We start from the raw sequence: 21,187 nt of genomic DNA on the forward strand, positions 1-21,187 counted from the left end.
AAAATCATCGCATATTGCCCGCACATTTGATACAGGAAAGGCTGCACCAAAGCTACTACTGCTCAAGCAACACATCACGTACTATGTAGACAGAAAAAGTGTACATTTAGCAAGTAGAATACACTGACTGAAAGGCAAAAGGCACAATTCACTCAGCATCACTGACCTCACTAGAGCTATCGCGTGAGGTGCAGTCCTCACTGTTATACACAAGGTCATCTTCAAGGCACAACGCGCAGTGCAGCTTCACGGCACAACACGCATTGCCATGAAGCTGCCCTAAAGGAAAAACCCCGCGTATTATCCGTAACTTCTACTTTGCCACTAAACTTTTTGAATTTTTGGTGCGGGTTATTCGAGTGAAAATATGGTAGCTTCAGTGTAATAAAAACTGCTGTTCAAACTTTACTGTAAAATATGCACGCGCTGCTTTAAACTGTAAATTAACTGCCGTCGTTAACGCCGTCATAACGGCCACTCTGGTGGCTGGCGCGCCCTCTCTTCCAGTCGTACTGCGGCTCTCCTTCTTCTTCCGGCTGCGCTAAGTGCCTCCAGTGCAATGCGTGGCCCGCATCACGGCTGGTAGATCGTTGGGCCACCCTTCCGAGGGGGGCCACAGGGCCAAAGCGAAACTATATGGCCGTTCAGATCGAGAGGTTAACTGTGTGAGTAACGAGCGCCCCTCTTCAATACCGCCACCTCAACCCCTGCGGGAAATTCCCCCGGTCTCTCTGATCTGGTCTGGTGGAGGAGACGGGCTGCCCTCTCCCTGCGAATGGAGGCGTGTCCTATCCTGATGGCGTGTGGGTCCTGTACTCTCCGCTTCTGTCTCTCGTCCGTTCTGGGCATTTCATGCTGCTGGTCCGCCCTCTGCCTTGCTCGCTGGTGCTGGTGTATTCCCTGTGTACTGTACTCTTTCTTTTTTTTGGGGGGGGGGGGGGGGGGGAATTGAGAAAGGGGAAAAAATCGAATGTTAGATCTAAGGTCAGCTCTACTAATGGAAGCGGTTTCTGTTCCAGAAGGAGATGGCCACCGGTGGAGAGAAAGAAAATGGGGACATGAAATGCCTAAAAGGAAGCAAAAAAGCAAGGAATGGAGGATGCGTGTTTAGTAGAACTCGTTTGGAAGGCTGAATTTAGAGGAGGCAGTCGATAAACATTGAATAATTTATGTTAGTACAGAGTCGTTGAAGAAAGCTAAGGAAAATAGACTACCCCAGTGGGTTGGTAAGATGATGAGAATAAAAGCGAAGCCCTAATTTTTTGTATTTCTTTTTTTTTTCAGGGCGTGTACTTGCTTGAAAGGAAGCAAACGAAATTGGCAGCAGGAGATCGGGTCTAAATTATAAAATTTCATCTTTGTCTTGTTCGTTTTTTTTTTTTCTTTCAGACTCATTTGCTTCCAGGTTAGTAAATAGCAAAGCAGGCCTAGTAAGCTCATTAATCATCTCCGTCAAAGCTTTTATCTAGAAGCTGAACTCAAGTCAGGTTGCAGGCAAGATTTTCTATTTGGTTGTGTAGATCTTGTCCTGGGGGCACTAGTGATAGTTACTTCAAGAGCACACTGCAAGGGTAGCCTGTGACATTCAGACTTTGCCATCGAGTTGATAGCAGCACCTCACACGCTTGTGATCTTCCTTGGACAGTCGGCATGTCTGAAGGGGCCTTGACCGGACTTTGCAGCCGAGAACACCGTGGCCGTAGCAACACCGTGACCGTAGCAAACCTGAAAAAGTGTGCCAGAAACTAGTGTTGCAAGCTGCTGCAATAAACACTGCTTTTGAACCCCATTTAAGCTTGCCACTGAACATAGCAGAGATTTCCACCATGTCTCCCATTATAGGGACCTGTTTGCAGGAGTCTCTTCCCATTAAAAAAAGTTTAAAATTTGCCAGCTGGTGCAACTAAGAAAGCCGGACGTCTTTGCTCGACTTTCTTCCCCTGTTCTCGCAGAACGAGCTCAAGACGGACGACATCATCTCCAAGTGCGTGGACCAAGACGAGAGGGTTCCGCTTCTGCTAAGCAGTTGAGTCCCTGTTCGCATAGTTTGACTCAGTTCGATGATACTGTACAAACCAAAGATTGACACTCGGTGCTACTGTCTGGGCAAAGGGCAAACGAAATGAACGAAAGTGCCATACACAATACTAGCAGTGCAACAACAAATACAAACTTCTGGCCTTTATGTAGAAGGAGGACCGCGAGCTTCTCCGCAGACAGCTGAACCATAGGCTGCAGCAGAAACCAAGTGATTCCACTTTAAAGCCCTCTAGATCGCAGTAGCGAGAAAGATTTTTTTATTTTTTTATTTTTTTGGCAATGTGCATTACCCCCTCCACACACTGCTGGTAGCATTGCATCACACGCAAAAAAATTTAACTGCTGTATTTTTGTTTTATGATCTTCTATCCTGAAGCCACCTAATCAACATGTTGCTCGGTGACCTCGAGAACATTTGTAGGATTTTGTTTGCTACAAATTCCTATTGTGTGCACAGATCAAGGGGCCTCATTGACAGGATCTCTTCACCGCTGAACTGTTGTGCGTTCGGTGGGTCCACGTGGTTTCAGGCTTTGAAGCTTCAAAATGAGACTCAAAATCTTGTCTGCAAACAAGGCCCCAGTGCTTTCCACTGTGCAAATTCAAGCGCGAGATGTCTTCTGCAGTTGTCTTACGAGATGTTTGAGCCTTTCCTTTCATTCTGTCCTGCCCAGATGCTGCGGAGAGGATGGCGGAGTCGTCGCACGTCAACTACTTTGCCATCACGGAGCGCTTTGAGCTGGTGCGTTTCCCCTCTGTATCCCGTGCTTTGACATCTTTTTTGGTGTGGCCAGCCCAAATGACTGATTCGTGCCTTTTCTTTCTCTCCCTCTTTTTCCCCAAGGGCAAGATGGCCTCGCTGTTCTTTAGCAAAGGTAAGGGAGATCCACGGTAGCCTAGCGTTTGGCGTCTTCTTCTGCTGAGCGAATGTTTTGCAGTGTTGTGTTGTGCGTGTTGTGCCACAAAAAAGCGAGCATTTGTGGGTCAGTGTGCACACCAACTCTTCTAGGTTGAAAAAGGTTCACTCCCTTTTGTTGGCCATGGGTGCGCTACTGTATATATGAGAAGAAATCAATAGTGTTACAAGCTGGTGGCAGCCTGGCATGTGCTAAACTGTGGTGACCACTAAGCCTAGATTCTTGTCTTTATTCCCACCCTGGTGAAACGAAAGACCACAGTGGTAGCATGCGCAATTTAATTTAATTTCATTTATTTTGCCCTCAGGCTGTGATACATTATAGAGGGGAGGGGTTACAACAGCAAACAAATTAATTACGGATGCTCTGTTTGTAATTAAACTGTGACAATAGAGCACTTTTATAAAGGACTAAAGGACTGAGGACAATGTTGAGTGCATGTTAAGGACAATGTTTGGTGCATGCTCAAAGGCCTGTGGTGTGCAAAGCCAGGGCATTGCTGCGATGCCTGAAGGACAAAATTTTACATAAACATTCACAGCTTTGTGGCTTTGTTGTTAAAGGAGTACTGACACGAAAATTCGGGTTACTTTTTTTTTTCGCAGTTATGGGTGCGTACCAGCCCAGTAATCATAGAATGAACATTAGACAGTCGGTCGCAGCGTAAATAATTATTTACAACTTCGTTTATTTGGGTCAGCTTAGGTTTCTGTGCTTTCTCGTGCACACAAAAATTAAAATGTATTTAACATACGTTGTACTGAACGATTACTGTTAAAACTTGCTGGGAGATATGTCCATGTACAAAGGAAGCCTTTTACGCCCGTTATCTGAGCTTTGAAATTTCATGTCAGTACTCCTTTCAGCTGAGTTACAAGACAGCAGGGTTGGTTCGAGTTCATGGAAGGCCAGTATGTGCCTTCAGTCCAACTGCAGATAGGCTGAAATGTGGTCGGTGAGCGTTGTAGAAAGGACGTCCTCCTACTTGTTGCAAGGACGCGCTGCTTAAGGCATCTTGAAGTGGCAGACGTTGCTGAAGGAAGGCTTGCAAGGGAACTGAATTGAGATATCAGTATACTGGTATCAGTATATCAGTATAGCAATCTTGGAGGCTCACTAAGAGAGTTCAACTGAAATTGAGAACAACTCAGCGAGCAATGGAACGGAAGATGATAGGTGCAACATTAAGGGACAAGAAGAGAGCGGAGCCGGTTAGGGAAGAAATGCATGTTAAGGACATATTAGCAGAAATTAAGAAGAAGAAATGGGTGTGTGGGCAATGCAAGATAACCGTTGGCCATTAAGGGTAACCGAGTGGATCCCCAGAGAAGGCAGGGGGTGGCAGAAAGTTAGATGGGCTGATGCGGTCAAGAAGTTTTCAGGGATAAATTGGTCGCAGTTAGCCCACGAGCGGGATAATTGGAGATCTATGGGAGAGGCCTTTGCCCTGCAGTGGGCGTGACAGGCTGGTGATGATGATAATAGCGCAGAAAAATCTCCGCAAACATAACTAAAAGAAAGCGAAGGATTCAAGATCCCTGTTTGGTTTGAATGTGTTTGTCTGTCTGTCCTCTTGTGCTGTCAATTTCTTTCTCTCCTCCTTCCTCTTCTTTTTTCCCTCCCAGGTTGTTGTTTGCCTTCTTGTTGCCTGGTCTCAGTTTTGTGAGCCGTGAGTGTCACTTGTTTGTGCCTTGGCTTTCTTCTTCTTCTTCTGTTCTCATCTATTTCTCACAGCGTCGTGTAAGGACACTGCCCTCATTGCAAAAGCAAGTACAAAATGTCCTGCTAACTTTTAGTGATCCTAAAGACTCTGAGGACTCGAGAGCAGTATATGGGGCGCTTTGCTAGTTTAGCTCTTTTTAACGTTGTGTGAATAACACCGCAACCTTTATAGGTAAGGTTCAGCACTTTCTGGATTTTAAAAAAAATTTGCTGTGCCTATTTTGTTTTTTATTTGAACGCGTATCTTAGATCTTAATCAGTGAATACAAATGCAGCTAAATGCGCTTTTTCTTTTTCTTTGTTTTTTGCAAGTATGTGTTTTGGTTGTAGCATTGCTGCTGGCATAAAGGACGCAAAATGGCAGACATAGAAAATGGCACGCTTATTCATCAAACGACAGCTAGAGTCAAGAAAGGCTCATACGCGAGTACAAGCCAGTTGGACGTGAAGTCAGTGCAGCAAGCATACACCTTGCTTCTAGTCAAGTCCCGATTTACTCCGATTGCAGTACATGCGCATACGCAAATACACACAAACAAGTATGCACGAACACGTATTTGCTTTTTTTTTTTCTCTCTCTCTCCCCATCCACCTATACAATTATCGGAAAATTGGGAACCTCAGGAAAGGTGTCGAAAAAGGATAAAAGACTTCTCCGAGTACCCTGTGCGGCACACAGGAGTTCACAAAGTACTTAGTGAAATGCACACTTGATTTATACCACTTGAGACCACACAAGAGCAACAAATAGTGACCTGAAAATGACAGAAACAATCTCCAGAAATCGTTGTAGAATGCTTAATCTTCTTGCAGCTTAGGAAGGGGGATATTCAAAAACCACCGTCCAAGGGAAGCGGACACTAAGGAATACTAACCTTTGTGGGAATAGTGACCTTTGTTGGTCAAAACTGAGCTTCGTTCGATAACCTCAGCAGACTTTTATGTAACCCAAAAAGGCTGCACCCGAATTGTAGGGCCAGTGTAGAGTGGTGCGCATTGAACAGACCTTGTGCGCTTTTCAAGCTAAGCGCAGAGTAGGAGGAGTCGTCTTTCATTACTGTCTGTTATTTGTGCCTCTGTGGTGACATCACATCCACTCGCAAGCACACTCCATAACGTTTCCAGTTTCACTCAAAAGCTCACAAAGCCCAGCCAATGTTAGTAATTGTGGGACGTAAAGCTTAACAGATTCTTTCTGTGGTAACAGACCTTTGCAGCCTATTTTATAAGCTCTTGTTAGGTCTACATTCTGGTAAACAATGATGCTTTGGTCTTTTTTTTTTTTTTTTTTTTTTAGTTAAAGGCTAAAGAGCTTTTAATCACTCAATGAACCAAACGACCGTAGCTTTTCTCTTTTTTTCACTTCACCTGGCCTGTCCATTTTGAAGCACGTTCACATGGCTGGCTCTGCTTTTCAGCCTTTCTTCTTCTGCGTATGAATTTCTACCTTCTATGTATTTGCTTCGTTTAAAGTTGTTATACTGCGTTTAGTGCTTGTTATGGTTTGTGTGCATATTTTGGGGGTCTGAGCAGTCATTCCCTTGCTTACGTTTCACACAGAATAGTAGCTCCCGCTTCGCCGTAGCAGCTTAAAAACGTCAACTGGGACTTGAATCGTAGCCGTTGTGAGCCTTGCTTGCGTGTGTCCGTTCATACAGAAAAGTGGAACGAGCGTCGCTGCTTCTTAAAAGGGCCACAGAGGCAAAACACAAGTTTGGTTCATTCGATAGATTGCCTCGTTAGAGTCATACTGATACCACATTTAATGCACGCTTCGCTCAAATTATCTACATAATTAGGAAAAAAGGAAATGACCATGCGGCCCACTCGCTCATTTCCCACAGTAGAACCTATGATGTCATATGTGGCAGCTCTGCGATTGGCTGACGCCGGCAAAAGCAAACGCAAATTAGGAGAGCTCTGAGCTTAAATATAATGCGTATTTATTTTACAGCAGTAAGAATGGTGGGGTAAACAATGAAAGTTACGTCACAAACATATACCGTATTTACTTGCATAATGATCGCACTCGCGTAATGATCGCACCCCTGAAGTTTGTCGTCAAATTGCCGCAGAATTATGTCGCGTGGGTGCCAGGTCTAGCCGGTGATGGTTGTGCTTACCTCTGTTTCCTTCCCTTTCAAAGCGGACATGGCTACGTTGCTGCCGCAGACTTTTCGATTTTTGCTATATTGGCTAGCATGCGTTCAAATATTGATGAGGAAGGAACTCACTAAACCACATAATGTACTCACAAGACAAAGAAAACAACACGCTCAGCTTTCCGCGTCGGCATCCATGTCTCTTTTGATATCCCACACTGTCGCAGCATCAGGCAGTTATTCGTCGACCTGTTGCCACCTCGCAGCAAACTGGTTCCAGCGCATTCCGTAATTCGGAAAAAACACTGCATTTTGCGTGCTTTTGAAACCGGCTGGTGGCAGTGTGGGAAGTTTTTATTATGTTTTTATTTGTTTTTATTATGTTCATGAGCATTCTTTGTAAAAATTTTGACCCACAACTTTCGTGCATTTTTTGTGCTCAAAAGTGTATTGTGAAAAATTGATCCCGCGTAATGAACGCAACCCTAAATTTGCGTCATTTTTTTTTTTTTTTTTTAAGTGCGATCATTACGCGAGTAAACACGGTAAGTACCGATGGGCACTGCTGTTGGCACTGGGCGCATTATGCTTGTTTTAGCTGCACAGCAGTCCGCTGCTTTGGAGCTGTCTTACACGACACTCACCGTGACCCTGTTTGTCGAGCATACCCCATGTTTCACGAAACCATTACTTTCTGCCATAATAAAAACAAGCCAGGTGCAAATACGGTCAAAAACAAAGCAACGGCGGACAACGGTCCGTGACTCCGTATGGTAGCGCCATCTGGGAGGACTGCAGAGCGTAATGGTGCTGTGGAAGTTAGTTTGGATACCCACCCTCGAGACTTCATGGCAGACGTCATGAAAACACACGATTTGGCGGGAGAATGAAAATTCTAACCTAAATTGATAAATTTGTCAGTGAATACGGCATTGTTTGCTGCCGGACAAGCGCTGGTGGCACTATAAAATGCGAAATTTTCCTAATAAAACAAACTTGTATTTTCTCTGCATGGCCGCAGACAAAACAAAAGTTTGGTCTATTAGAAAGACTGCTTTGTCTTGGTAACAGTGATATCAATTTTATCACAAACTTTGGACAAATAACGAAGATATTAAAGAAAAAACTCCCACTTCCCCTTGCGGGAACCCCTGTGTAGATGCGACACATAGGGGGTTCACGTTGCAGCGTTAGACAGCGGAGGAACGGCGCTGGAACGATGGAGCGGAGTGGCGCAGGCACCGCGTTTTATAGAGCGCATAACGGTGAGGGGACGCGCCGGCGCCAGTGCGTCTGCCGCGGCTATGACACAACACAATCGAACACAATCTACTTTAATCCAATCCAAATCCAAGCCAATCCAATCGAATCCAATCCAATGCCCCTCACGAGAGTGTGTTCGCTATCGGAGAGGAGAGAGGGTGAGCGGCGGAGAGCGAAGCTCGCGCGGCGAGGAGAATGGGGGAGGGGCGGACGCTGACGACAACGCCGACGACGCCGGATGCAGGGACAAGGCGAGTGAATGAGATGCAGTCGCATCTAAAACGTGTGAAGCATTGACAACTCCCTAGCCCTTTCCAGCAACTATTCTATGACATCACAGAATCATGTTTGTGCTATTCGTGGCCGCTGACCGGACCCATCGCTAAGACACACGGCTGCACAATTGTAGCAGGTCCTTTAGTTCCTCATGATCACATCACTTTAATGCTAGCATGCAGTTGACACGCTGGAAATTATGCTTTTAGTGCCGGCCCATATGGCATCATTCCTGCCTATAACATATAACTGTACCTTGCAATTTGAAAGTTTTTCAATACTTCTTGGGCGTTTTCTTTTAAGAAACAGCTTTCACGGCTGCAGTGGAGCTGAGTAAGGTACTGAGGCGCAGTTCTTTCAAATTAAATGAAGTTTGCCGTATTTTTACGCGTATAACCTGCACCAAAAATGCGAAAATTTGAGTAGCGAAGTAGGGGTGCAGATAATACGCGGGGTTTTTCCTTCAGTTCAGCTGCTTCACGGCAATGCGCACTGTGCCGCGGAGCTCCTAGGAAGCAACACTGACTACACCTTCCATGGCATCGGTTGCGCAAAACATGCAAGAATAAGGAAGAAAAAAATAAGGACGAGCGCATTCTATAACCACTGAATTTTGGTAGCGAAGTGTGACTTTTGCCTTGCAGTCAGTGTATTCTACTTGCCAAATATACGCTTTTACTGTCTGCGTAGTATGGGATGTGTTGCTTGAGCAGTAGCTTTGGTGCTGCCTTTCCTGTATGAAATGTGTGGGCAATACGCGAGGATTTTTTTTTAAATTTTCTGGAGGGCTGAAAGTGGGGGTGTGGATTATATGCAGGAGCGGGTTATACGCGTTAAAATACGGTAGTTTGGTCCTAACGGCCTCTTTGTCATCACCGCCTCAAACTAACCTTTTGTTGGAGCTGTTTCTGCCACCCTGTAGTGACTAGGTTTATTAAAGGGACACTGAAGTGAATTTGTCAAGCTCCCGTTTTTGCTTGCACTGCGTAGACTGGCTCAAATTAGCACACTTTTCATCGTTTATCCGGTTGACAAATCGGTAATTATTTTACAAAGCGCGAAAGAAGAAAAACTACCATGCGCGGTTTGCGGCGGCCGCACCAACTAAGGCTGTGACGTTGAGAGGAGGGGCGCCGTGATTGGACGATGCCCAAGGTTAGCAATCACACAAGTTTCGGTTTCGGTTTCGGTTCTGTAAAACATAACCAATGGCTTTGTTGGATGGGCATTCTCAATATCTCAGTAATCATCGTACCGCGCTTCTGCCATGTTGTCGGCTGTAAAATGCACAAGATAAGCCTCCCAGGACGGCTTGTAGTCGTAGCATTCATTAGCCGAGACCTACGCAGTGCATGAACGCCCTCTGCGTACCCGCAGACGCCCAAATGTCATGCGCTTTTCCCCCATATTTGGAGCTTGCCTCCCTCATGCCTGTATTGCCTGTATCGTAAAAAGCGTGCTCGCACCAGGCCAAGGGTCTGTTCATTCTGGCCTGTGCCCACTGCCTGCAAGCAGTCGGTGCTTATGGCAACAGCACGCCAACGAGAACTCGCTAGCGCGCCAGTGCCAGCCTGCGCGCGTTTTGTGAACTAGTTCGTGTAGCCATGAACGTTGCGGCCCCAAAAAAGGTGAACTCAATATAGAAAACATCGGCGGAAAACAAAAAAGTTAACTTACAAAAAAAAAAAAAAAGCACGTACCCGCGGGGATTCGAACTCGTGACTCGCAAAACTTTTACGGTGAATTCCTAGAGCCCCAGACTGCTAGGCTACGGAGCGGGACGCGAAAGCCTTGCTAATATAGGGTATATATTGTACAACCGGTTTACACTTTTATTTAGTTTTGGCATTTCAAGCCGCTTAGGTGACTATTTGTTGTACTGCGATCATGCAGTAAGCGTCGTCCGAGTTTCCACAGTAGCTCACGTCTAGCAATTGCATTTCGTAGACGGAAAAGCGTTCGCAGATGCGTAGTCGTGCTGCTGACCGCTGTGCTTGTTCGCCCAGCGCAAAAAAGTGCTTCCCGCGCCCTAGTTTTACGCTGTACGGTAAAAATATCAGTTGATTTTATTTGCTTAGTACCTATATTGACTTCGCTGACTCTTCTCCCGCCTTCAAGAGGCCTTATATTTTCCTACTGGCGTACCAGTCAGCGAAGCGTCGCATGTGCAGCGCTTGTGTGAAGCGACCTTGACTTGGAGCTAGATACAGTGTACAAACAAACCAAGTAAAGAAAGGCACATTCTTTCATTCACAAACGTGTCCTGGCTTCGTTTCAACTAAGCGAACGAATTGCAACCAAGCAATTTTTTTTTAACCTCCTTGATTGCGACGACCCGCCGGCGGCCGGCGGACGAAACGCTGGGCCGACTGACTCTGTCGGCCGGGGAGCCGTGCAGTAGCGCAGCCGTGGCGCAGCCAATTGCCAGCTCATCCCCTCCTGACGTCACACGAAAACGCCACAGAAAATGGGCGAGCGCAAAGAGAGGAGGACAGCGTTTTCGAATTCGTTTTTCTACTAAATAAAATCGCGTAAACGCGCCTAGAGTGGTCGAAACATGGCCTTGGGACTCCGGACAACAATTTGCGCTAGTAATCCCGCAATGTTTACATATCACTTCAGTGTCCCTTTAAATAAGTGCTCTTTTAACTACCCTGACCGAAAATTTTCTCTCAACAATCTTGGCGTTAGGAGATTGAGCCCCGTGCTACTCTCCACCCGTGTGTTTCCTCACTTTCCCACTTTGTTCCCTGTGCTTGCAGTGGGCGTGAATCTGTTCTACATCATCATAGCGGTGTACCTGTATGGAGACCTGGCCATTTATGGTGCGGCCGTTTCAAAGTCCCTGCGTGATGTCGCGTGGTAAGCCCGCCCTGTTTTGGTTCGTTTTCAATTACACGGTGTTTTATGCAGTTTCTGGCTACACCACTGGCATGGCCACTCGTTGAAGTGGCAATTGTTTAATACTGCAGAAAGCGCCGAAAGCTGAAAAGCCCATTTTATACGTTTTTCTTACACGTTACACATTTTACATGCGTTACATGTTTTTCTTCAGTGCGATTTGTGACGTCATGAGTTGTAAATGGCGAAACAAAATTGAGCGAGAATGTTTTCCTGGTTTTTTTTTTCTTCGTTTCTTTTCTCTGTCTCTCCGAAAACAACTGTAAGGCAGAACCACATATACGCAAAATGTCTGGAAGTCTTAGTTGAATTTGTGCCTTAAAAGAGACACATTTCAGCTCATTTAGCTGTATAGAGCCCCAACCTCGCTACCTCAGGCAGCAGGCTTTGTTTCAATGCCTTCGTGAACGAGTGTGGTGAGAAGAACTATAAAGTGGGAAGCAAGTACAACTGTCAGCAGTGCATCACTACAAACAGTAGCAGAAGTGTGACATTGTTAGTGGGAGCTGTGCATACTTTCTAAGTCCATCCCCCCATCGACAGCAGTTGATGGCAGGATCACAGTGTTGATGTTGCGTGGTCTGCTCCGTTTGGGATGCTATGTTTGCCACGCAAAGAATTAAATTCCGTTGGTGGGGAAAAGTGCCTGCTATGATTATTTATTTCTTAACAAATGGAGAAGCACTTATTGTCAAATAACAGTGGGAAGAGCTGAGAAAGCCGTGATCTTTGTACTGAAAGAAAATGTTTATTCCAACTTTAGTGTCCCTTTAAGGGAGGCATGTTTACGTTCCCATGGGTCTTACGCACGGGACTTAGAAACCATTGTGCACCACCAACCCGAAAGGCTTTACAAATATGTATCAATGTTCCCAATGGCCTAATTTGCTTATTTTAGAGATATGTCACTTCTGTACTGAAGTAAAAAAAATTTAACTCTCTCGCTTGCTAGACATCTAGCGCCATCTAGTGAAAACTGGTAAAACCACAATGAATTTTTTGGTTTTTTTATATATTTCAGTAAAGAAGTGATACATGTCTAAAAGACGCAAAATAGGCTGTTGGGAACATTTCTATGAATATGTAAGACTTTTTGTATCATACACGATGCTTTTTAAGCCCGTTGGTCATGAAATAATAAGCCCTATAAAGTGTTGGCAGGTGAGTCTCCCTTAAACTTTCTGGATCAGTTCAAACATTTCATTCAAGCAATCCACCCCTACATTGGTGACGTGATAAGATAATCTTTTTGTTCTCCACTTTTCAGCCAGGTGCCGGAGTTCCCTGTGCACAACTCGACCACCCTGAATGACTCCCTCAATGTGACCGACCTCGGTGACCTCCCGTGCTGGCAGAACTACGGCATCACTCGGGGAAACACCTACCGGATATTTCTGGTACTGCGCGAACACACCACTCACTCGAGCAGCTGCATCGCACTCGTGAAACTTTGCAACGCCATTTGCAGAACACTTTGTCCGATATTTTAAGACAGTGCGAGCGAGCTTTAGTTTCCACTAGTCGGGAGTGTAGCGGATCGGTTTTTCCCAGCATGCCTGGCATTGAGATTGCTGACTAATCAGGGTTCAGCTGATAGTGAGGGTTTCAAGGTCGTTGTTCTGCGGAATGCACGTCAGTGCGCGACATGCTAAAGTTGGGAGAAATATCGTAAATGTTTCCCATTGAAAAAAAGCACAAGCTGCTCTCAGGCCAAGGCAAGTTCCGTGACACGAAACAGTTGCAATGTCAAATTAACGATACTTTTTGTTTTATCAGTAGTGGGATACAGTAGAGCATGGTTTCTCAAAGTGGGTTCCGCGGAACCTAGGGGTTCCGCAGGCCCCTCCTCAGGGTTCCGCGAGCCACTGATAAATTTTCCCTGGTTCTGCAGTCGCAAAGTCTTATATGGTAAACTTGAGGTGCGATCGATCTAAGGAACCTCCATTACTCACGCCCGAGTGTCAGTAAGCACATCTCGGCGCATAACAGGAACGCGCGAGCTGCGCAATAAATCTCGCCAGCAGCTTGTAGCCAGCCGGACTCCGAAAACGGGCCACCTGGTTAAACTATTCCACTTGAATCTCGGCCTTATATTACCCCCATGCGCATTTCTCCTGTTTGGAGATAGGTGGCGCTAGCGTACCCATTTGCGTAAAGTCGACGGGAAAAAAAACGATACCCTTGCTTGCTTTTGAATTTATTGCACATTAATGTAGCATGAACGGAATGAAAACTGGCGGGAGGGGGGGGGGGGGGGGGGGGGTTCCTTTGCACTTAACGGAACTTAGCAGGGTTCCCTGGGACCAACATGCTTGAGAACCCCTGCAGTAGAGATATGTATTTGTATCTCAGTGGAGAAATACTTTAGTGAAGAATACATATGTGTTTCATTATGTGTACTCTTAAAAAATAAGCTGACATATTTTTACGGCAGGGGAGGTACATCAGCTGCAAACAAAGGGAGTTTTTCCAGCAGATCTTGCTTTTTATTTTGCCATGCCCTCATTCCCCCTCCTCGCATTTTTTTTTTTTTAAATTGGGAAATCTTGATGAAACTTCAGTGGTTTCTCATTACCTTGAAGATTCCATTGATGACAATGCCATGGCGGTGGCATTTATTCATTACACGATGCTTGTGCTCATCTCCAGTGCTAGAGACACTTCTCTTATCACGAGCCTTACAAGTTTGAGCTGTGCATTATCACGCGATTGTGCGTTCTCAGCTTTTGCCTGGAAAGATTATCTGACCCTTGCACTCCGTTCTTGTTGTCCTTGCTGTCAGCTGGGCTTCCTGGTGGTGGTCGGCCCGTTCACCTTCTTCAACGTCCAGAAGACCAAGTACCTGCAGATCTTCACCACACTGATGCGCTGGATTGGTGAGCATCTTCCCCCCTCTTTTCTCTTTCCACTTCGTTTATTCATCCAGTGTTTACTTTGGAACATTAGTACAACTGTGGGTGAAACATTCTTCTGGGCCCACTCAGTCATTAAATTTCGAAAATCGCAGCTGAGACTTGCCTAAGTGGATGGACAGGAAATGCAGTTAGAAATGACGGAATCGATCACGTAAAATTGCCTGACTTGATGGAATGGGGAGCAACAGAAAATGTTATTAAGGAGTGGGAAACGGGTCGATTTACACATTACGTGCAAAGGATAATGTATTTGCAAATTACATACACGGCTGTTGCAGGGGGTCGCTGAGATAGTTCCCACGCAAGTCCACCTCAGGGAAATTTCCTCCTCGTTGGTGTCTGGCTACGATCTTGGTGGTGATGTCATACCCTCTTGTGTGGATTGCGCTCTTTGCATCAGTTGTCTAGGCACTGTACGACGAGCTCACTTTTCTGGGAACGGCTGCCCCGTGGCAACACTTAAAGGGGGACGTGGCTCTTAAAACTATTTCTTTTTAATTTCTAAGTAAACTCTGTGAAACTTGCCAGTCCTGCTGGTTCTTTTTTTTTTTTTTTTTCGCAGATTTTAAGTATTCCATTATTTTTGGAGGCAGTCAATTAGTTCCCAAGATAATTAGAGGCAATTAGCCCTTGTTGGAGTAACAATAGACAAGACAGTATTAGCCATTAAAATGTAATCTTTAGATTTCTCGATACCATGAGCCCTGGTGAATGCAATAAGAGAAGCTTTTTTTTTTTTTTTTTTGTGCACAGTTTGGAACTAATTTTACAGCTCATTAAACTTTGGGGTTTGAAATGGGCATTAAAAATGGTTCCTGGCCACTGGTGCCGTCCAAGTTTAATGAGCTGTAAAATTAGTTCCGAGCTGTGCATAAAAAAAAACGCTTATTGCATTCACCAGGGTTCGTAGTATTGGAAAATGTAAAGATCACAATGTAAAGACCCCAACAATGAGTAATTGTCTTTAATTATCTCGGGAACTAAATTACCAACTGAAAATATAGTGGCATATTTGATATCGACGGGGAAAAAAATGCAGCAAGACTGGCTGCTAGTTTCGCAGAGTCCTTACTAACTGGTGTTAACACCTGTACTATATGATCGGAAACCACCAGTGAAGTGAAGCGCAAAGCTTCGGCAGGTGACTGGAAATGGTCGCTTCATCGCTTTGTGCGCTCCCACGTCAAAGCTCGTTTGTGTGCTTGCAGCGTTTTCCTCGATGATCGTGCTGTGCACCATGGCCCTGATCGGGGGCCGGGGCCAGGGCCACCCCCCGATGGCCTCCTTTGCGGGGCTGCCCGCCCTGTTCGGGGTGTGCGTGTACTCGTTCATGTGCCACCACTCGCTGCCCTCCCTGGTGACCCCCTGGCGGGACAAGCGGCGCCTGTTCCCCCTGCTGGCCGCCGACTACCTGCTCATCCTGGGCTTCTACACGCTGCTCTCCTTCACCGGCATCTTCACCTTCCCCCGCCTGCACGACATGTACACCCTCGACTTCCAGGTGGGCCTCTGGGTCGCACTTGTGGCGGTGTTGTGACACCGAAATGCATGGCAGGAAAGCTAACTTCACACAATGAGTGGGCACATGATGATGGCGAAACAAAAAAATCCCTGGCCATCTCCACTAACGTGAAACCTGGTGAGGGGCGAAGCATGCAGTGTATACGTATTTTCGCTCGTATAACGCGCACCAAAAAATGCGGAAATTTCAGTGGCAAAGTAGGGGTGCGAATAATATGCGGGGTTTTTCCTTTAGTGCCGCTTCACGGCAATGCACGTTGTGCCGTGAAGATGACCTTGTGTACAACAGTGAGGGCCGCAGCTCAAGTTACAGCTCTAGCGAGATCAGTGACACTCAGTGAATTGTGACTTTTGTCTTGCTGTCAGTGTATTCTACTTGCTAAATGTACGCTTTTTCTGTCTACATCGTATGTGCTTGAGCAGTAGCTTTGCTGCAGCCTTTCCTGTAAGCAAGGATTTCTTGTTTTCTTTTCCAGCGGGCTGAAAGTGGGGGTGTGGATTAATGCAGGGGCGGGTTATATGTGTGAAAATACGGGAAGTGTATTCTTGGCGCCTGGGCGTTTTTGCCAATGGATATGAAACTGATGAAACTGTTGGGGGGTGGAGGTATACAGCTTGGCTGTAAGAGTCTCTTGTCCTCGAAGCACGAAGCTCTCTAGTGTGGGGCGTAAACGAGTGTAGTGGTGTTTTTTTGGTACATGTTACAAAGCGCTCCAACGCGAGGTGTAAATGAGTGTCCCGGTGTTTTAGTACCGGGACTACATGAGACGACGATTACAACAACAATCAACAACCACAAGACAGCCAACAGCTCCAGCCTCAAAGGGGCTTTGCCCCTAAAAAAAACTCTTCCCGTGATCAGAATCGAGCCTGGGTCCCTCACATCATGAAGCCATTGTCTATCAGATTGCACTATTCCGAAACGGTCTACGATTGGTGGCGAAGGGTAGGGGGGGCTCGTCTTTCTAGAGAGAGATTCGTTCACGAGGACGTGGGTTCGATTCTCGGTCGCGGTGGCCACTTTTCGATGGAGGTGAGAAGCAAAAATGCCTGTGTGTACAAGACTTCGGCGCACGTTAAAGATCCCCAGGTGGTCAAAATTAATCCGGAGCCCTCCACAACGGCGCGCCTCATCGCCTGCGTTGCATCAGCGCGTTAAACCCCACAATCAAATCAATCAATCTAGAGTGAGATTCGTCTTCTGTTGTCTGAGTTTGGACTTTGGTCGCAGACGGTTTGCACTTTGATCATTGACAGAGGCTTTGACTTTTGCGCTTTAACCATCAGGGTCGTTAGACTGAGGGGCTTATGATTTTTACATACTCCCGTGTCTTGTTCACTTAGTGCGTGAGACCATGTCTGTCCCGGCTTGAGTTATGGTCCAGTAGTTTAGTCGGCTTGCATTTTCGCATTTGGTATGGGTAGCTCTGAATCTCTCCAAAAGAAAGCCATTGGGTTCATTTTCCGCCACTGTGTCTGCAACTTTCTTCCCTTCATCGCATGCTGATCAACTACATCATTCTAGCCTTTATAATGGAGATGCAGGTGGGATAGGCTCATCTTGATGCACAAGATATGCATGGATTGACATCTTTTTTTTTCTTTTCGTTTTTTTGAAGTCCAATTTTTTTTTTGATTAATTGGCACGCATGACAACACAGGCTTTGTTGAATATTCCTCCTTTCAAATTGCACTTAGGTGCTTTTACATTTTTCTTCCATTCGCATAGAATCAAGAAGCGGAACAAAGAATATCTCAACGTCGCAACATTTATCAGCTGAGCTATTTTTGGGGCACCTATTAAGCCATGTTTTCTGATATTTGCATCTCTGGTGTGCCTCTTTAGCGCCTTTACTCCCAGAGTTTGAAAGCACCTTTCTTTTTTTTCTTGTAAGGCACAGTTATAGTTCACTTAGGGTGTGTGACTTTTGTCTGTCATGTATACATATTTTATGTAAGCACCCGGTGCTGCTGTCTGCAATAAGAGAGCACTTATTGTGAGTGAACAAGAAACTACATCTGGCTTTCTCAGCAGCTGTGACTTGACGACTTCCCCAGTAAAGATCCCACATCCTCGAACAAAGATAAAGTGTAATGTCTGTGACAAAGGCAGCTTATGGCTTGTGTGCAGATCAGTTGCTTCGCTAGCTTTACGAGGCCCTGCTCTTCCCTTTATAGCATCTTGACAGACGAGAAAAGAAAAAAAAATGGTTCTTTGGGGGGTGGGGGGGATTTTGTCACCCCTGTACAACTGAAATTTATTGCCAAGAGAGAGGAAGCTGAGAAGGCATGCTACTGTCTTGTCTGTTTTCCGTCTTCACAGGCTATGTTCCGCCATGCATACCTGCTAGAAATACAGGCCACCTCTATCTTTTCATACCTGTCAGGTTTATTGATCGCTTGCTTATTGATTTCTGTGACACAATAGGCCACACCCACGCCACACACGCATATCGTTTGAATGCCACACTCCCGCCAGTTTGTGGCAAGTGTGGGGAACGGCTTTCCGTGCTCCGCGTATTCATTCAGTGCACATCCTGCAGTGCCGCCAGAAATCGACACTTTCCTAAAATCCACACATTTCACTACACCCTTCACTTTTCCTAGAAGATGAAGCAGTGTTCCCTTACAAATGTGTTCTAACCTACCTTGCGGGTATCAATTTCTTGAAACTGGAATCGTAAAGACTTGAGACCCTCTCATCCTTGAGGGAGGTGCTGATGGTTCTTTTGTTTCCACAGGGAGCCCTTCTAGCGCATCGCCCTCTGAGGCTCCAGGCGATGTCACATCTCAACCACAATCCCCTTTTACCTCTTCAGTCCCAGGAATGCACAAATACAAAAATCTCCTGTAACGTACTTTTATTCGGTTCATTATCTATAGAAATAAAGGCAAAAAAATTACAATAGCAAAAAAACATGCCAAAGTAATAAAATTTGATGGTACCCATTTCGGTACTCTGGGTTTCAGTGCGTGCGGAATGCAAGGACAAATATTTCTAAAAATGCTACAATGCTTCTAAAATGCTACAAAAATGCTACAACACACTTTTATTCAGTTTGTTGTCCGTTGAAATAAACGCAAAAAAAATTACGATAGCAAAAAAGCAAACAAAAATAATGAAATTTGATAGTACCCATTTGGGTACTCTGGGTTTTGCTTACCCTGTGGACGCATTCGAGCGCCCGCACTGTTGAAAGCCATTTTTGCCGCCTGGATCTTCAGAAATGCCTGGACATATCGCGCCACCTGACGGGGCTTAGTGAAAGCAAGGCCTGCTTTTTGCGGGGAAACAACTTTTGATGCGCGAATTTCGAATGGGGGAAAGCTTTTGCCTTTATGGTTGTGGTACCCATTTGGGTACCCAGGGACTGAGGAAGTTTATCCATCATTATGAGCATCTTCATGTTTTAGTCTACAGGCCCTCTACACCCATATATACAATTTTTAGGCAATACCATACTCACCTCATACATATTCTATGCCTGAACCTGACATTGAAAGACCACTTGATAGAGTCTGGCGGTCTTTGGTCGTAGATGCCCTTGCGACAATAAACACAAACCTGCTACTGCTACTACTAACTCCTCTTCCTGTTCTTTCCTTCCCTCTGCAGCCCAACAGCGGCACGGACAGCATCATCCCGCACATCCCCGTGCTGCAGTACTTCCTGTCGCTGTTCCCCGTGTTCACCCTGAGCACCAACTTCCCCATCATCGCCATCACGCTGCGCAACAACCTGCGCTCCCTCTTCCTGCGCGAGGAGCCCTCCCGGCAGCACCGCACCGCCTCTTCTGCATCCAACAACTCTCTCCTCTCCACCTCCTCCTCTACGGCGGGGGCAGCTCCTCCAGCGAAGCCCAGCTGCCACCAGGTGAGACCGTTGTTGGCTCTCTAGGTACTTTTTTCCCAACAATTCCCAGATCTAGGTACTCTAGGAAGCCTTCCTCCCAAATGTAATTTGCACGGGGCTCCAGTGATGCACACTCTGCTTCAGAAGTGAAGTTCCCAACTGTGGATTGCAATTTGGGCTGAATTTGTCCTGGAAAGAGGCACATTGTGTGGTCTAATGTGGTAATTGTAGTGGTTTCGTTGTTCTTCAAGCACTGCGAGTGACACCATTGGCATCAAAAAGCAAGTTGTCCTTGTTCGTGGTGAAACTTGGATGGAAATTGTCACGCATTTTTGGAGTTGCTTGAAAATGGGTTATGTGGGTGAGAAGATTTGAGTAAGTGCGTTGCACTTTAGAAAATAATTGTCTTTTAATTTTGAGGGCAAGAGCTGTAATGTATTCAGCAGTGTGTGTGTGTGTGTGTGTGTGTGCGTGTGCGTGTGCGCGCGCGCGCGCGCAGTACCAGAAGATTCCCGTACCAGAGTTGGTGCACAATCTCGTGGGCCTCATCATTGCCTCTTGTCAAAAATGATCAATGGTGATCTTAATAGCATCAGAAATGTAAAATTCTAGTGGCTGATTCGTACAATTCTGCAGGAATGTTGACAAGACCAAGTTCGGTACCTTAGTGCAGTTGTCTTAAAGCCATTGTCTTTTATAGAACAGTCTAGCATCCAAGCGAAGGTTATTTCCAGTGAGTTTTAAGAAGAAAAAGAAACATTTTTATTGCATGGAGGGCATTACACAGCCATCGTCATTGTGATCATCACTAATCTGCTGGAGACAAACGAGATGCACTAAAATGCTCGGCGGGCTGGAACTTGAGATTGATACCCCCAGGCTGCAAGAGAACTCGGTGAACATAGCTTGAAACAAGCTTTAATTAGGCATGCAGATTTTCGCTCATTTTATTGCAGTTATCCTTATTTTAAATCAATCAAAAAGGTAGTCTGACTTTTTTAACATCTAGAAATACCCAAAACGAGAAGCCCAATTGAAATAATTTTTTTATTGTGCTTCTCTTATTTGGTATTTTTAGATTTGGTTCTTTTGTAGCGCGTTAATCTACACAGAAAAAAGTGGATCCAGTGAAAAAAAATCCCGGGCCATCTCCACTAATGTGAATCGTGGGGGGGGGGGGGAGGGGGGGAGGGGGGGGGGGTCAAAGCATGCAGTGTATAAGTGTATTCTTGGCACCTTGGCGTTTTTGCCAACGGAGACGAAACCGTCGAGGGGTACAGATATATACAGCTCTGCTGTAAAAGTCTCTTGTCTTAGAAGCACGAAGGTGTCTACCACTAGGCGTAAACGAGTGTCCCGATGTTTTTTTGTACGCGTTACGTTCTAGCACGAGGCGTAAGCGAGTTTCCCGGTATGAGGCGAACGACGATTACGATGACGACGACAGGAGACGCCAACAGCCCCAGCCCCTAAGGGGTTTCGCCCCCTAAAACCTGCACTCCCATATTTCAACTTGCCAATGGTGATTAATTACAGGGGTGGAATTGTGATTTGTGGGTGTTTCAACAGTGTCCATTTTATGTCCATTTCAATCGTGACATAGCAGCATTTGAAGGCCTCTAATCAATGACATGCCTAGAAGTTGACACCCTGCCTTACTTGTGCTACATCGCATCC

General features: G+C 45.8%; 2 protein-coding genes across 4 annotated transcripts in view; one reads left to right on the forward strand and one right to left on the reverse strand.

Moving 5' to 3' along the window:
* Arpc1 (Actin-related protein 2/3 complex, subunit 1A) overlaps positions 1-21,187 on the reverse strand; it is a 65,556-nt gene that overhangs the window by 33,836 nt on the left and 10,533 nt on the right. The window lies entirely within an intron of this gene.
* Positions 1-21,187, forward strand: part of LOC144137928 (transmembrane protein 104) — a 37,022-nt gene that overhangs the window by 11,244 nt on the left and 4,591 nt on the right. Inside the window, exons 4-12 of one of the 2 annotated variants that reach the window (XM_077669951.1) lie at positions 508-663; positions 1,953-2,025; positions 2,715-2,782; positions 2,885-2,915; positions 11,083-11,182; positions 12,489-12,618; positions 14,004-14,097; positions 15,345-15,637; positions 19,274-19,531. In XM_077669951.1, the coding sequence (XP_077526077.1) occupies positions 508-663; positions 1,953-2,025; positions 2,715-2,782; positions 2,885-2,915; positions 11,083-11,182; positions 12,489-12,618; positions 14,004-14,097; positions 15,345-15,637; positions 19,274-19,531 (1,203 nt within the window). The remainder of the gene's footprint in view (positions 1-507; positions 664-1,952; positions 2,026-2,714; positions 2,783-2,884; positions 2,916-11,082; positions 11,183-12,488; positions 12,619-14,003; positions 14,098-15,344; positions 15,638-19,273; positions 19,532-21,187) is intronic. The other variant, XM_077669952.1, reaches the window with a different exon arrangement.

The sequence above is a fragment of the Haemaphysalis longicornis genome, unplaced genomic scaffold (genome assembly GCF_048455015.1).
Source record: "Haemaphysalis longicornis isolate Haplotype H1 unplaced genomic scaffold, Haemaphysalis longicornis Haplotype H1 scaffold_5, whole genome shotgun sequence".
Lineage (NCBI taxonomy): Eukaryota > Metazoa > Arthropoda > Arachnida > Ixodida > Ixodidae > Haemaphysalis > Haemaphysalis longicornis.